General features: G+C 36.1%; 1 protein-coding gene across 6 annotated transcripts in view; it reads right to left on the bottom strand.

Annotated features, from left to right (window-relative positions):
* Positions 1 to 18,745, bottom strand: part of CNTNAP4 (contactin associated protein family member 4) — a 260,224-nt gene that overhangs the window by 114,888 nt on the left and 126,591 nt on the right. For all 6 annotated transcript variants that reach the window (XM_061174471.1, XM_061174472.1, XM_061174474.1 and 3 more), the window contains exon 4: positions 59 to 206. In XM_061174471.1, the coding sequence (XP_061030454.1) occupies positions 59 to 206 (148 nt within the window). The remainder of the gene's footprint in view (positions 1 to 58; positions 207 to 18,745) is intronic.

Genomic DNA, 18,745 nt, shown 5'->3' on the forward strand with positions numbered 1-18,745 from the left:
TTTGGCTTTTAAAACATCTCCTTTGATATCTATTCCACTGTGTTGGATAAACACTTACTATATGCACATCCAAACACCTCGATTCGCATTCCAATTCTGCCCTTGGGGTTCCACTCTAAAGGGATGAAGCGGAGAAATCTGGCTTTGATAGAAGGCTGTAGTCTATAGTACACAACACTGTCTGCATTTGCATTTCCTGAAAATCCCTAGAAGAAAAGAGAAAAGAAGGAAATCAATGTACCTGGAGAATATCTACTTCACTTTGTCTCCTACAATGTCAACAAGCAATGTATGATTTGCTTTTTTACTATAAAATGGCAACCTTCTTTAAGAAGATCATATTGTTAACAGTTATACCATAACGTATCTTCATCCGCATAAGTTACTATTGTCTAAACCTCTTTCTATCTAGCAGTTTAAATTCCATCATCTGCAGCAAGCCAGCTTTCAACTATGAAACCCCCAGTAAAGTTTGTTTCTATAAGGTGCAGACGAAACATAAAAGCTACTGACATTGTGAACCATGAGAAATATTGAGAACATCTTCTTCCTGTATTCAAAAGCTAGGATCTGATTCAGCATAGAAGTTGCTCACATCATTGACGAGTGAGTAAGGTTAAGACGTGTTTGTGTTGTTTCACTTTATCTTACTCAGTAACATAAATGAAAGTTATCACCATTCAAGTCAGAGCTACACTCTGAGAATAGGTTGTTAAACTTCATTCACCACAAGGCTGGATACACACCTTAAAAATTGTTGTTGCGTGTCACTTTTAGTCAATAAAAAATAATAAAATAAAAGCACCTGTATTTAAAAAATTGTTAAGGGAAATTGGAATCAATAATAACCTGGAAAGACCTGAAATTAGACTTACAGATTCTAGATTTGAAAGCTAGAAAGACCATAGGAATGATGCTGAGCTAGCACCATCAAATTGCAGATGAGGAAATTAAACGTCAGAATGGTGAAAAAAAAAACCTCTGGTGTTTGCAAAACTATTATATGGTATGACCAGGAGCTATGCTCCTTCCACAATATCAGGATGCATCTACTTAACACATAGCTCACCTGCAAAACCCACACCTGAACAGCTTTTATTTTCTCCTACGTGACATATGGTAAAGCTTCATATGTGAAAAAGTTAGGATGAAGCAGTTGTTCTCAATAATTGATATTTAATTTTTATTTCAGCTTCTCCTCTTCCACCTCTTCCTTCCTTTCCTCCCTCTTTTTCTCCTTCTTGTCTTCCCCTCCTCCTCCTCCTTCTTTTTTTGTTTAACTGTAACAACCAGGATACGTAGGAACGAAATAAGGGATGATGCTACGACCTGTTCAGCCGCATGATAGGTCCCCTTACCATGACTGGATCAACGAATGAGGTCACCCTCATGTAGATCATACCAAACAAAGCAAATATTTTAGGAACACCAATACCCAGGGAGTTTATTCATTTGCCTACTTTTCTTTCTACTTCACAAATATCTCTTTACCAACATTTACCAAAATATTTTCTAACACAGTTAAAAAAAAAAGTAAGGTTGGGTTTTTCAGTCAAATTAATTTGATTTGATTCCCCTTATCAGTCAACTCTACTTCCTGCCCCCCAATGTCCCTCCCCAGTACCTCATACACCCAATTTTCAGGCTCACAGAAAACAGACAGTTCTATGATAGTGCCTCCAAATTATATCCCAAATCTGGGCATCTCCCTTCATCTCAGCTACAACCACCAGGTTCAACAAAGCATTATCTCTCCAGAACTACTTCAATGGCCTCTTCCTCACCTTTTTAGTCTTCTGTTTCCTATCCCCATCCCCATCCCCATCCATATCCCTAATCTCTTTCTCTCTGAGCAGTCAGTAAGATTTTTAAAGGTAAGATAAACTATGTTACCCCCACTGCTTCCTTTACCACTTAGAAGAAAATCCAAATTCCTTATCAAACATAACACAGTCTTCGGCAATCTCCTCCATGATGCTTTAAGCACAGGGAACCTCCGTGTAGAAGCCAAGCTCAGTCCTGCTGAGGGCCTTTGCGCCAGCTGTTCATTCTGCTCTGAAAGTTCTTCCCTCAAGATCTTTGCACAACCAGCTCCTCTTGTCATCTCAGGCCTTGGTCTGAAGAGCACCACCTAGGACAGGCCCTTTTTGATCACAGCTTCTAAAGGAAGTGTACCTGGCACCCCAGCATCTTATCTTTCTGTTTTATTTTCTTCATATTACTCATTATTTGGGGATCTTTTTTGATTATTTGTTTATCTTAGCCCCTTAGAAGACAAGCTCTGTAAAGCAGGGACCTTTACTGCCTTCCTTCCATAGTACCTAGAATATGGCTTGGCTCAAAGTGGTTCTCAACAAAATATCTGTTGGATGTGTATGTTTGGGAAAGACTGGGCTTAAAAACAAATCAAAGTTCAGCAAGTTTCTTGATTATCGTATCTCTATGAAGATGTCAAATGAGAATGTACAAATGAGCACTGTATCTCCTGAGGGAGGAACAGTTATCCAGCATGTTTCAAACATACTAGGCCCACATTCCTGGCTAATATTTCCCGGAACATAAACAGGAGAACATTGTTTAATCCCACAGATATTTGGACTCTGATAACCAGACACTTCTAGAACGTTCCATGCTATTCCACCAGTTGAAATTTCACACTGAGGATTTGATATAAAAGGTTAACTGTATTCTTTATTGTACTACCTAATCCCCATCCTCACTTCACCTTTAGGGCACCATGGTCTCCATTTCTATCAAAACCATGAACATTTGCCTGAAAATGTCCGTTTATACCAACTTTTTCTTTAGAATGGCTGATGAAGGGCAGTTTCATTTAAGACAGTATTTCCCAAACTTGGACTACACATTAAAACTCCCAGTGCTCAGACCCTGGGCATTGTTGTACGTGTGTGTGTGTGTGTTTGTGTGTGTGTGTGTGTGTGTGTGTGTGTGTCTGTCTGTCTTTACAGGCTCTCCAAGTCAGGGTAATGTGCCTCCAGGGTTGAGGACCTGGTTTAAAGACATTCAATCCTAATCAGACCTTCTTACACTTCTGATTCTATTTTCCTGGGTACCACTGGCAGGTTAATACAATACCTAATTATGATTTCTTGCAGTGAACAGCTGGATGATGAATTAGATAACCCTCCAAAAGATCTCACATTTTTTCAAAATTAATATAAGTTCATAGATTGAGATAGATGGCACTCTGTGATCTCAGCATTTTATGGGATTGGGAGAAAAGATGCAGGTGACAGTGGCAACAGACAGGTAAATGGGAAGAGGACGTCTGTAAATGGAAGCCTTTCACAGTTTATCTGATCAATTTATGAGCTATTTGAATTTTGAGAACATAAAGAAGAAATGTAAATTACTTAGTCTGTATAAGTAATAAAAACATCTGAGCACATTCAAAATTTTAAGTGATTATTCCTGACAAGGGATGAGGGAAATTGTGAGGTGGGGGATATGGGATGTTTACTTAGCACATTTTAGTCATTTCTGAATTTTTTTAATGAGCATGTATTAATTTGATAATAATTAGCAAAATAAAGTAATGCATAGACATGTAAGTGTATACAGTGACAGAATAGGCAGAAATACCACTTAGTAATGCTCTGGGTACCTTAAATAACATTCTACGATTAATGATACTGGGAAAACATGCACCATTACTACTAGTTAAATATATTTAACTGAACAATAATATTTGCATTGTTTTGTTCCACTTGTTGCTAACTTTTAAAACATAAGATAATAAAGATTCTGCTGTGGAATTCAATATCTAACGGGAATTTTTTTAGAATGTCTGTGAATGAGACAGGGAATTGATGCTATTCACTTTACAAATGAAAAGTCCAATGCATACTAATGTTCCTAACGTAATTCCCTTGCCTAGAAGACTTTTCTCAATTTGCTACAAAGATTTTTTCATATACTCATAATTCATAAAGGAATGCATGAATTTAAATGTCTCATTCTTTTGAAAAAATAACTTTATTATGAGAATGTGTATGTCTTCCCTTATATTATATATTCTGAACTTTAGTGCTTGTCCAAATTACCTGAGGTGCTGTCATGTACTAAATCTGTGAGAGGGGCCTTAGAAATCCGCATTTCAATGCAGGTCAAGCTGATTTGTGCTCTTGGTCTTTGGCCTGCTCTTTGAACATTCTTCAGGCTTGTGGATAAATTGTGCTGTTTTTCCCCTCCCTATTTTACCTCAAAACTTTTCAGAGAGGAAAAAGATTTTAGGAGAACAGGAGAACAGCCCTATTGACTAGGGCTAAAGGGAGAAATAAGTAACAAATGTCTTCTGTGCTATCAATCTGAATGTCTTCAACGTGAAAGCTTGTGTCTCAACATCAGACACAGCAGAAATATATAATATATTATGTAGTTTTAATATTTCCTCAACCCTGTGAAGTATTTTTGTGCCCACCGTAAAACTGAGGATAACAAAAATTATAGAGCTTATGTGCCTAAAAGCACACAGCTAGAAAGTGACAGAGTAAGGATTTAATTCTATACTTTTCTGAGTCAAAAGCCCATAATTTAGCTAAGCCATCAAAGGCCTCACTCCAACAGAATGTGAAAGCAAACAACTCACCCTAGAGGAAACCTGATATTTTATCTGAGGCTGTTTTTCCCTTTTTCTCATAATTTATATTTAAAATCTTTGACACATCTGAAAGTAATGCAACTTAGATTATTACTGAACTGGGACACATCTCCACCAGTTGACTTTTATAGACAAAAGGATTGTTCTATTAACTTTACATTTTCGCAAAATTACTACAGCTGAATGAAAATAAAAGACAAATTTTCAAACATCAATAGGACTCTGCGTATAAACGGTAACCTCCTAATAGATGCATAATGTAGAAGAATATGCCATTAGATCATCAAATATATGAAATATCTACAAGTAAAATTAAGGTGATGTGTCTTATGTGATAAAAATCAAAAAGCCTTAATTGTATTTTTATTTTCTTTGAGACTTGATGATTTTCAAACTCAATGAGATGTTCAAAGATGGTTTAGAAATGTATTCTAACCAAGATAATTTATGGAGTTAATGAATTAAAGTTTTTCACAGGATTTTAAGTATTTTCATAGTGCTTCTAAAGTTTATGAAGAAGTGTAATAGCATTAACTTCTTTTGTAAATAGTAATTGAGCAACTCATCTATGAAAGCCAAGATGCATAAAGGGGAGATGGCCATATATGGTAGTTCATAAGGGGCTCCAAAACACTGCTGTAATAAATTAGAAACATGGGACCAGTTACATGTGGTTATATAGCAGATCTGTAATTACATGTAAATTCGTCCAGCTCCCACCAAAATAAACAGCAACATTAGTAGAAATTCAATACAACAAACAGGCAAATATTAAAATCCTCTGACCTCTCTTATTCATGTGACTTACATATGACCTTTTTCCAAGTACAATTCATTTTGACACTGTCAGCTAATATGCAGAAACTAAATATATCATAGCAACATGCTGTCTAATGGAAATCAGCTCTTTATTTTATGATGTTAGTTATAAATCTTTACTAAGCGTGCCTCCCATGAGATCTTCTGGTGTAGAAAAGCATAAAAGAAAAGAAAAATAAGAACTACCAAAAAATGGGAAATATGCTAACATAAACCCAGATAAGAATAATGTTTAAACATATGTTGAACAAGACATTGTAACTGTATCCAACAAAAGTTGATTCTATCTTGAGTGTGAATGGAATTCATTTAATGTAATAGAAAACCAGCAATGAGAGTACAGCAGTCAAATCAGAAAGTTAAGTTCTGCTCTGTATATATAATAACTCAATTTTCAATATAAAAGAGTATAGAATTTTATTAATATTAAATCAGTTTCTACTATCCCTCTCAGAAGATATTCAATATCTTTAAAATATTTATTTGGAGGGGTAACAAATTATTAACAATAGTTCACTGAGGGACCACAAACCAGCCATTATTTTAGAATCTGTGGAGGCACAAAGTTGTAAAATACACTGGTTAGGCCCTTTTAGCATAGAAGGGTTTGAAATCTCAAGACAGAAATATCAAAGGGCAAGAGAGAAAAAGCACACGAAAGATACAATCTTCACTATAGCCCGTAACTATTGTTGAGACATAGTAATAAATTTTTACATGGCTGATATATGGACAGGTCATTAAGCCTAAATTTATATTAGGGTGATAACATGTACAATTTTGAGGAAGATTAAAATTTGACTGAGATGCAAAGTAATTTTTAACTAAAAAATAATAATACTATGGTAATGGTAGATTAGGAGATTCTGAACAATGCTCCTGCTAAAAGCTGTAGAAAATTAAAAATATGGACTGAAGCTCTGAAAGACAATAAAATATTAAATGTCCGCGATTTGGGAGAAGAACAGCCAAAGAGACCAGCCCTACCTTTGGGGCCCTTGTTTTCCTCTTTAGGTGACTTAAGGATTTCTGAAGAGGAGAAACTGAGCAGATCTTTTGACAACTTCACAGGGTTAGAGACAAAACTTTAGTGCTAGAGCCCTCAAGGACATGAATATACCATAAGCTTCCACAGGTTTTGTGTCAAAACTTTGAGAGTCTACAACTAAGAATAAATGGTAAGACAGAGAGAGACAACTCCCCACAGGGATGAAAATTCAGCTTCCCATCTTCTCCATCTGTGAAATTATATGACGATGGTCAGAGATGCCTCATGCTCGCCTGCAGAAGCAACTGTAATTATATTCTGTAGGAAGACATTCTTCTAGATCTCAACTGATCATTCATTTTTTTCATATATAATGTCCTATACACAATAGAAAATAATAAAACATTAGCAGAAATTGTTCTTAAAGGAAATTTATAGTCTTGAACATGCACACTTATTAGTAAATAGGAAAGGCATCAGCTCTGTTATTTAAAGAACTCGGAAATCATCACTCTATACAACAAGAAAGAGGGACAAACTTAAAATCAATGAATTTTCTGAGACCCATCAGAAAACTGAGGTTACATGGTGCTATGGACTAAGTTGTGTCCCTCTAAAAACGTATAGGTTGAAGCCCTAACCACTCCCATTGTTATAGTATTTGGAGGTGGGGCTTTGGGAAGTAATTAGGTTTAGATGAAGTCATGAAGGCAGGGCCCCCATGATGGGATTAGCATCCTTACAAGATGAGGAAGACAGACCAGAGCTTTCTCTCACTCCGCCAGGTGAGGACACAAGAAGGCTGATGTCTGCAAACCACGAAGGGGCCCTCACCAGGAACCAAATCGGCCAGCACCTTAATCTTGGACTTCCTAACCTCCAGAACTGTGAGAAATAAATGCCTCTTGCTTAAGCCACCCAGTCTATGGCATTTTGTTATAGCAGCCTGAGCTGACTAATACACATGGCAAACCACCCCCATGAGATCTGGAGAGAGAAGGCCACCCAAAGACAGCAGAAATCTGTCCATCCACTGGTGCCATAAAATGACAGGAACTCTCATGGTAATTTTGATGAATTGACGGAGGCCGAGTGTGGACTAGCATGAGAGTGAGAAACTCCCGGGGGCTGTGGTCTCAGGGGACCCCCACATTGTTGTGGGCTTTTCCTCCAGGAAACTTTCTATGCTCTGTGACCATCAGAAAAAAAGACTTCTTCTTGGCTCTGGCAAGGAGGGGGAAAGGTAATCACTGTGAAATATGCCCAGAGTGATCTCCATAACAAAGACTTTGCCAGAGCCTTATGCCTATGAAGGACCTCCAGAAACACTAGTGAAGGTCACAGATTCAAGACAAAGGCTAAAACACTAACATTTAATTGCAATATTGTAGAATGATCTCATTCCCCCACATCATACCACCATACCAACAGGACTCCAGTATAATAATACTGGATAACAACTGAGAGAAATGCAAAACCCAGACCATCTCTGAAGAGGATGCCAAAGTCAAAGGAGAGGCAAAAACAAGGATACTCGATGAATTTGAAGCCTCTGGCACCTATACCACCTGTAGCAAACATTAAATACAGCCCAATTTCTAGCCAGATTAATATAAATTCTCACATGAAAGACCTGTTTACCTCAGTTCCCACTAGATACAATATGTCCAAATTTCAACAAAAAGTTGCAAGTCATGCCAACAGGCAAGAAAAAAACAGTGTCTGCATAGACAAAACAATCATCAGAACTAGGCTCGCGTATGTCACAGATGTTTGAATTATCAGACTAGAAATTTTAAAAAACTATGATGAATATGCTAAGGACTCTAATGGGAAAAATGGACAACATGCAAGAACACATGGGCAATGTAAGCAGAGAGATGAAAATCTAAGAAAGAACCAAAGATTCCAAAGTGTTTAGAAATCAAAAACACTGTAACAGAAATGAGGAATGTCTTTGATGGGTACATTGATACATTCAATGTAGCCAAAGAAAGAACCAGTGAGCTTGAAGAAAATACAAACTTCTCAAATTGTAATGCAAAAAGAAAAAAAGTGGAAGAGACTATCCAAGAACCATGGGATAACTGCAAAAGTTGTAACGTGCAAAAATGGAACACAAGAAGGTGAGTAAAGAGAGAATGGAGCTGAAGAAATATCTGAAGTCATAATGGCCAATGAATTTCTAAAATTAATGACAGACACCAAACAAGATCCAGGAAGTTCAAAGAATAAGAAGCAGGTTAGAAATCAAAATAAAAACTATACTTAGTCATACATATTCAAACTGCAGAAAAGCAAAGATAAAGAGAACATTTTGAAAGAAGCCAGAGGAAAACAAATACCTTACCTTTAGAGGTAAAAGGGTAAGAATTATATTCGACTTCTCATCAGAAATCATACAAGCAAGTAGAGAGTGGAGTGAAATATTTAAAGTGTTGAAAGAAGTACAAATAATCTTGGAATTCTATAGCCAGAGAAATTATCCTTCAAAAATAAATGAGAAATAAAGATTTTCTCAGACAAAAACTGATGGAATTCACTGCTAGCAGACCTGCTCTACAAGAAATATTTAGTAACCACTGACACTGCAGAAATACAAACGATCATAAGAGATTACTACAAGCAACTCTATGCTAATAAAATGGACAACCTGGAAGAAATGGACAGATTCTTAGAAATGCACAACCTGCCGAGACTGAACCAGGAAGAAATAGAAAATATGACCAGACCAATCACAAGCACTGAAATTGAAACTGTGATTAAAAATCTTCCAACACACAAAAGCCCAGGACCAGATGGCTTCACAGGCGAATTCTATCAAACATTTAGAGAAGAGCTAACACCTATCCTTCTCAAACTCTTCCAAAATATTGCAGAGGGAGGAATACTCCCCAACTCATTCTACGAGGCCACCATCACCCTGATACCAAAACCAGGCAAAGATGTCACAAAGAAAGAAAACTACAGGCCAATATCACTGATGAACATAGATGCAAAAATCCTCAACAAAATACTAGCAAACAGAATCCAACAGCACATTAAAAGGATCATACACCATGATCAAGTGGGGTTTATTCCAGGAATGCAAGGATTCTTCAATATACGCAAATCAATCAATGTGATACATCATATTAACAAATTGAAGGAGAAAAACCATATGATCATCTCAATAGATGCAGAGAAAGCTTTCGACAAAATTCAACACCCATTTATGATAAAAGTCCTGCAGAAAGTAGGCATAGAGGGAACTTTCCTCAACATAATAAAGGCCGTATATGACAAACCCACAGCCAACATTGTCCTCAATGGTGAAAAACTGAAACCATTTCCACTAAGATCAGGAACAAGACAAGGTTGCCCACTCTCACCACTATTATTCAACATAGTTTTGGAAGTGTTAGCCACAGCAATCAGAGACGAAAAAGAAATAAAAGGAATCCAAATCGGAAAAGAAGAAGTAAAGCTGTCACTGTTTGCAGATGACATGATACTATACATAGAGAATCCAAAAGATGCTACCAGAAAACTACTAGAGCTAATCAATGAATTTGGTAAAGTAGCAGGATACAAAATTAATGCACAGAAATCTCTTGCATTCCTGTATACTAATGATGAAAAATCTGAAAGTGAAATTAAGAAAACACTCCCGTTTACCATTGCAACAAAAAGAATAAAATACCTAGGAATAAACCTACCTAAGGAGACAAAAGACCTGCATGCAGAAAATTATAGGACACTGATGAAAGAAATTAAAGATGATACAAATAGATGGAGAGATATACCATGTTCTTGGATTGGAAGAATAAACATTGTGAAAATGACTCTGCTACCCAAAGCAATCTACAGATTCAATGCAATCCCTATCAAACTACCACTGGCATTTTTCACAGAACTAGAACAAAAAATTTCACAATTTGTATGGAAACACAAAAGACCCCGAATAGCCAAAGCAATCTTGAGAACGAAAAATGGAGCTGGAGGAATCAGGCTCCCTGACTTCAGACTATATTACAAAGCTACAGTAATCAAGACAGTTTGGTACTGGCACAAAAACAGAAATATAGATCAATGGAACAGGATAGAAAGCCCAGAGATAAGCCCACGCACATATGGTCACCTTATCTTTGATAAAGGAGGCAAGCATATACAGTGGAGAAAAGACAGCCTCTTCAATAAGTGGTGCTGGGAAAATTGGACAGGTACATGTAAAAGTATGAAATTAGAACACTCCCTAACACCATACACAAAAATAAACTCAAAATGGATTAAAGACCTAAGTGTAAGGCCAGACACTATCAAACTCTTAGAGGAAAACATAGGCAGAACACTGTATGACATAAGTCACAGCAAGATCCTTTTTGACCCAGGTCCTAGAGAAATGGAAATAAAAACACAAATAAACAAATGGGACCTAATGAAACTTAAAAGCTTTTGCACAGCAAAGGAAACCATAAACAAGACCAAAAGACAACCCTCAGAATGGGAGAAAATATTTGCAAATGAAGCAACGGACAAAGGATTAATCTCCAAGATTTACAAGCAGCTCATGCAGCTCAATAACAAAAAAACAAACAACCCAATCCAAAAATGGGCAGAAGACCTAAATAGACATTTCTCCAAAGAAGAGATACAGATTGCCAACAGACACATGAAAGAATGCTCAACATCATTAATCATTAGAGAAATGCAAATCAAAACTACAATGAGGTATCATCTCACACCGGTCAGAATGGCCATCATCAAAAAATCTAGAAACAATAAATGCTGGAGAGGGTGTGGAGAAAAGGGAACACTCTTGCACTGTTGGTGGGAATGTAAATTGATACAGCCACTATGGAGAACAGTATGGAGGTTCCTTAAAAAACTAAAAATAGAACTACCATATGACCCAGCAATCCCACTACTGGGCATATACCCTGAGAAAACCATAATTCAGAAAGAGTCATGTACCAAAATATTCATTGCAGCTCTGTTTACAATAGCCAGGACATGGAAGCAACCTAGGTGTCCATCATCGGATGAATGGATAAAGAAGATGTGGCACATATATACAATGGAATATTACTCAGCCTTAAAAAGAAATGAAATGGAGGTGTTTGTAATGAGGTGGATGGAGTTAGAGTCTGTCATACAGAGTGAAGTAAGTCAGAAAGAGAAAAACAAATACAGTATGCTAACACATATATATGGAATCTAAGGGAAAAAAAAAAAAAAAAGAGGTCATGAAGAACCTAGTGGCAAGATGGGAATAAAGACACAGACCTACTAGAGAATGGACTTGAGGATATGGGGAGGGGGAGGGGTGAGATGTGACAGGGTGAGAGAGTGTCATGGACATATATACACTACCAAATGTAAAATAGATAACTAGTGGGAAGCAGCCGCATAGCACAGGGAGATCAGCTCGGTGCTTTGTGACCACCTAGAGGGGTAGGATAGGGAGGGTGGGAGGGAGGGAGATGCAAGAGGGAAGAGATATGGCAACATATGTATAGGTGTAACTGATTCACTTTGTTGTAAAGCAGAAGCTAGCACACCATTGTAAAGCAATTATACTTCAATAAAGATGTTTAAAAAAAAAAAAAAAAAAAAAAAGAAATATTTAAAAGAAGTTCTTCAGACAAAGGAAAATGATAGAGGTCAGAAACTTGGATCTACATAAAGAGAGGAAGAGTAGTTGAGAAGGAATAAAAGAAGGTAAGATAAAATAATTTATTTTTCTTATTCTTAATTACAAAATAACTGTTTAAAGAAACAATAGTAAGAGATAATGCAGAATCATACAAAATGCTCAGTTACATTCAAATTAGGCATTAACAAGGGGGAACAGCAACAACAGGAAGAGGAACAAAAAAACACAAGACAAATAAAACAAATAGAAAACAGCTACAAATGTGATAGATATTAATCCAAATATATCAATAAGCACTTTAACAGTGGATCTAAATACACTACTTAAAAAACTACTACTTAAAACACAGAGACCTTCAGAGTATAAAGGAGTATAAAGGATGACCAGACCCAACTATTTGTTATCTACAAGAAATTCATTTTAAATAAAAGACTAAAAACAGATTAAAAGAGATGGGGAAAGATACACTATGTTAGTGTCAAAAATCCAGAAATAGCAAAATTAAAACCACTGGATCAATAAAATAGTAATCAGTAAGAGTTTATTGTGCATATTAAGAACAGTTTTAGGGACTTCCCTGGTGGTGCAGTGGATAAGACTCCACGCTCCCAGTGCAGCAGGCCTGGGTTCGATCCCTGGTCAGGGAACCAGATCCCACATGCACGCCACAGCTAAGAGTTCACATGCCGCAACTAAGGAGCCTGGGAGCTGCAACTAAGGAGCCTGCCTGCCACAACTAAGACCTGGTGCAACCAAATAAATGAATAAATAAATATTAAAAAAAAAAAAAGAAAGAACAGTTTTAGAACTGGGAGCTTTCAACCCCAAAACTAATATGAAGCTCAGAGGCACAACATTACAGAATGGCTTATAAAGTGAAAATGAGGAAGTGGTTTAATCTTTACAATGATTGGTTATTACAATGGGGGTTTCCAGACGGCAGGGGATTGATCAAAAGTGATTATTTAACACCGTGTTTAGGAAAACGACTTAAGTTTCTTTTATGATTATCAGAGGCATTTATAAGAAGTAAACTAAGTTAAGTTTTGCTCCTGTGCATGAAGTAGGCTAGATTTAGTTTTGCTTATGTGGCTTAAATGGTTTGGTCTGCTCAGGGAACTTTCAAGTTTGGTTTTCATTTTATATTTCACTTTTTACACTAACACTACATCTAAATAAACCTAGAATAGCTATATTAATTTCAGACAAAGCAGCCTCCAGAAAAAGGAAGATTATCATAGATAAGTAGGCACATTGCATTATTGACAAAATGATCAATCTTCCAAGATGGTTTAACAATCCTCTCTGCACATGGACTTAACAGCAGAGTCCAAATACAAGAGGCAAATACTGATAGACCTGGAAGGAGAAATAGATAAATCTATTATTATAGTTGGAGTAATTGATACATCAAGGAGTCAGAAAAACAGTAAGAATGTAGAAGACCTATATCACTATTAATCAACTGGATCTAATTGACATTTTAGAATATTCCACCCAACAACAGCAGAAACAGTCTTCTCAAGTTCATGAAGCATTCACCAAGATAGACTGCATTATGGGCCCTAAAATATGTCCTCACAAACGTAAAAGAATACAAATCATACAAAGTATGCTCTCAAATCACACTAGAATTAAACTATTAATCAGTAACAGAAAGATAGCTAGAAAGTCACAAAATGTTTGAAAATAACCCAAGAGTTAAAGCAGAAATCCCAAGTGAAATGTTTAAAAACTTATCTAAATGAAAATGAAAGTACAATTTATCAAAATTTGTGGGATACAGCAGCATTTTTAGCATTAAATACATATATTAGAAAAAATAAAGATTGAAATAAATGTTTCCATCTTAGAAAACTAAAGAATGTAGAGCAAGTTAAGTCTAAAATAAGCAGAGGAAAAGAAGTAATAAAAATGTATACCACAAATTATTGGAACTGAAAACAGGAATGCATTAGACAAAACCAAAAGCTGGTTCTTTGAGAAGTTTGCTAAAATTGATAAATCTCTAGTTATGCTGTCCAAGAAAAAAAGAGAGAGAAGACCCAAATTATCAATATCACAAATGGAAGAGAAGTCACTGCTATTGAGTACATGGATATCGAAAGAAGAAAGGAGAAGATTAACGAGCCGAGGATGAATGAAGACATCAGGAAAAATACAGTAAATTAAAACCAAGGATGAAACAGGAAGTAGATAATAAAGATAATGCTTTGAAGGACATTTCTTTCTTTCTTTATCGAAGTACAGTTGATTTACAACATTGTGCCAATCTCTGCTGTACAGCAAAGTGACTCAGTTACACACATATACACATTCTTTCTTTAGTAGTCTCTTCCTTTATGGTTTATCACAGGATATTGAGTATAGTTCCCTGTGCTATACACTAGGACCTTGTTGTCTATCCAGTCGAAATGTAAGAGTTTGCATCTACCAGCCCTGAACTCCCAGTCCATCCCTCTCCCTTTCGCACTCCCCCTTGACAGCCACGAGTCTGTCCTCTATGTGTACGAGTCTGTTTTGTAGATAGGTTCATTTGTGCCACATTTTAGATTCCACATATAAGTGATATCATATGGTATTTGTCTTAAGGCTTTGAGGGACATTTAAATGAAAGAAACTCTAGTTAGACTGATCAAGGAAAAGAAAAGCGACACGATCAATATCAGGAATGCAAAAGAGCATCTTACCATGATCTTACACACATTAGAATGATAATAAGAGGATATTTGGAATAATTCTAGGCCAATAATTTTGAAAATTAAGTGAAGTGGACAAATTCTAAACTGCAGTTTACCAAAACAGATGAGAAACAGGAAAATCTGAGTTGCCTATATATAGGCGAAATTAAATGTATAATTAAAAAACATTCCCACACAGAAAATTGCAGGCCCTCTCGTTTTCCCTAGTGAATTCTTCTAAACATTTAAGGATACAACAATGCGGGTATCATATAAACACCTTCAAAAAGTAGAAAAACAGAATGCTTCCCAGCTTGTTTTGTGAGGCCAGCATAACCTTGATATCAAAATCTGACACAGAACTTGTAAGGAGGAAAATAAAAGCCAGTCTTATTAAAACATAGATCCAACAATCCTTAAAAGATAGTTGCAAAATTATTCTAGAATATAAAAATAAGGAAAAAGTCTAATAGGTCATAATGCAATCAAGCTTATTCCAGGAATATAAGGATTGCTTAATATTTAAAAACTCTTCAATATAATTAATCAAACTGAAGAAAATATGGTCTTCTAGATAGATGCAGAAAGAGTATTTGATTAAATTCAACATCTAAACAAAATTGAAACTTTTAGCCAAGTAGGGAATTTCTAACTCTGTAAAGGATATCTATAAAATTCTTACAGTAAGCATTGCATGTAGGATGAAATTCTGAGAGCTGTTATGAGTTTGGGACCCAGACAAGTATGTTGTCTACAGATCCGTCAATTCAACATTAGTATCATATTCTAATTAGTACAACAAGGTAACAAAAGTGTTTAACAGGTAATAAGGATTAGAAAGGAAAAAATAAAACTGCTATTATTCATAGGCTGCATGATTGTGTGTGTAGAAATTTTTCTTTACTCTGTAGAGTGCGTTTAGGCAAATCTGCTGGGCAAAACTCTCTATATAAATATGAACTGAACTTGCACACCTATTAAAGTGGCCAATATCCAGGACACTGACGATACTAAATACCGGCGAGGATGTGGAGCAACGAGAACTCTCATACATTGTTAGTGGAAAGACAAAGGGACAGGAATCACCAAGATACTCTTGAAGAAAAACAAAGTCAGAGGATTTTCTTTACTGAATATGAAGACTTAAAATGTGAAAAAAAAGAGAGAGAGAGAGTGTGTGTCATATTGGCAGGGAGTTACTCAGACCAATGGAACAGAATAGAGAATCCAGAAACAGACTCAACATATATGGACAGTGAATTTTAACAATGTTTGCAATGCAGAGCCGTTAAAAAAAAGAGACAACAACTTCTTTTAAATGCCTGGCACTAGACCAATTGAATATCTACTTTGGAAAAAAGAAGAAGAAAAAAAATTTAATGGAAAGTTGGTTGATTACTACTTTAAGTCACACGCAGAAGAGAATTCCAGTAGGATTGTAGGCCTATATGTGAAAAGCAAACCAACAAAGCTACTAGAAGATAGCACAGCTGACCATGTTCACAACTTTAAGGAGGGCAAAGACTCCTCAGACATGACTCAAAAGGCACGAACCATAAGAGGAAAGATTGACAAATCCGAATCTATTAAATTTAAGAATGTTTATTCATTTGAAGATGTTAAAACAGTGGAAAGAGAAGCCACAGAACAGGAGAACCTATTTTCCAGTATATTAGTAACCAGAACATGTGGAGGACTACAGAGCAATAAAAAAGAGGAATAAAAGCAATATCTAAATGACTAACAAATCTAAAAAACAGTGTCCAAACTCATTAGTCATAGAAGCATTGCAAATTAAAACCAGTGTGAGAGTTGTGCACATCAACCAGGTTGGCCAAAATTGAGGGAAACATTAAAAAGCTAAAATAAAATAAAACTGACAATATCAAGTGTTGTCAAGAATGTCAAGCAACATGCAGCTCAATAACAAAAAAACAAACAACCCAATCCAAAAATGGGCAGAAGACCTAAATAGACATTTCTCCAAAGAAGATATACAGATTGCCAACAGACACATGAAAGAATGCTCAACATCATTAATCATTAGAGAAATGCAAATCAAAACTACAATGAGGTATCATCTCACACCGGTCAGAATGGCCATCATCAAAAAATCTGGAAACAATAAATGCTGGAGAGGGTGTGGAGAAAAGGGAACACTCTTGCACTGTTGGTGGGAATGTAAATTGATACAGCCACTATGGAGAACAGTATGGAGGTTCCTTAAAAAACTACAAATAGAACTACCATACGACCCAGCAATCCCACTACTGGGTATATACCCTGAGAAAACCATAATTCAGAAAGAGTCATGTACCAAAATATTCATTGCAGCTCTGTTTACAATAGCCAGGACATGGAAGCAACCTAGGTGTCCACCATCGGATGAATGGATAAAGAAGATGTGGCACATATATACAATGGAATATTACTCAGCCATAAAAAGAAATGAAATGGAGGTATTTGTAATGAGGTGGATGGAGTTAGAGTCTGTCATACAGAGTGAAGTAAGTCAGAAAGAGAAAAAGAAATACAGTATGCTAACACATATATATGGAATCTAAGGAAAAAAAAAAAAAAAAGGTCATGAAGAACCTAGTGGCAAGATGGAAATAAAGATACAGACCTACTAGAGAATGGACTTGAGGATATGGGGAGGGGGAGGGGTGAGATGTGACAGGGTGAGAGAGTGGCATGGACATATATACACTACCAAATGTAAAATAGATAGCTAGTGGGAAGCAGCGGCATAGCACAGGGAGATCAGCTCGGTGCTTTGTGACCGCCTGGAGGGGTGGGATAGGGAGGGTGGGAGGGAGGGAGATGCAAGAGGGAAGAGATATGGGAACATATGTATATGTATAACTGATTCACTTTGTTATAGAGCAGAAGCTAACACACCATTGTAAAGCAATTATACTTCAATAAAGATGTTTAAAAAAAAAAAAAAAAAGAATGTCAAGCAAATGGAATTTTCATACACTACTGTTGAGAGTGTAAATTAGCACAATCCCCATAAGAAGCCTTTCACATATTCCACTAAAGCTCAACATATACTTATCTGATGAACCAGCAATTCCACTCTGAAGAAGGTACCCTACGTAAAAGCAGACACTGTGTAACAAAAGACATGCATGTTCCTGAAGTATTATTCAGAAGAGTCCCAAAATACAACTCACATGTCCATTTGTAGAATGCGTAAACAAATTCAGACGCAGTCATATAATGAAAGGTTGTAAAGCAAAGAAAATTAATCAACTATACCTATACACCATAACATGGATATGTTTAACAAGTGTAATGTTAACCCAAGCCAGGAGTAAAAACATACATACTGCATGGTTCCTTCTGTACATAATTCAAAACTGGCATTAGTAGTCATGATAGTGAAAACTTTGGGAGAAGAGGGAGGCAGTAGTGATCAGGAAAAGGATGAAAGGAGGTGTCGGAGATCCTGTAATATTCTTGGCCTAGGTAATACTTAGACAACTATGTTCACTTTTTGATCATTCAATGAGCTGTACACATACATGCCTTTCACCTTTTTCTGGATGCGTGTTGTCCTTCAATATAAAAATAAATGAAAATAATCTTGGGAACTATGGAAAAGAAATACGTCCTTAATGCTTTAAAAGATAGTTCAGTGAAGACAATCAAGATTTAAATTTGCATGTATTTATCTAAGAGCAAAAAAAAAAAAAAAGATTTTGAAGACTACCTCGTTAAAATTGTATTTTTCACTCTTGTGCTTTTTTATATAGATCATTAAGAACACCATGAGAAGTACCTTTCAACTTCGGATTTTAGATATCATATAATTTATCATGCATTATACCATAATGAGCTCCATTAGCAACTTTCCTTTTACCATTAATATTACAGAGAATAATGGCATTCCTATGACCATTACCATTAAAATAACTATTGTTCAGTGATAAAACTACTGAGTTTTCTGTTAGAGATATTATAAAATTTAAAGTAAAATATTCCTCACTTATCTC

Source organism: Eubalaena glacialis, chromosome 18, assembly GCF_028564815.1.
Source record: "Eubalaena glacialis isolate mEubGla1 chromosome 18, mEubGla1.1.hap2.+ XY, whole genome shotgun sequence".
Lineage (NCBI taxonomy): Eukaryota > Metazoa > Chordata > Mammalia > Artiodactyla > Balaenidae > Eubalaena > Eubalaena glacialis.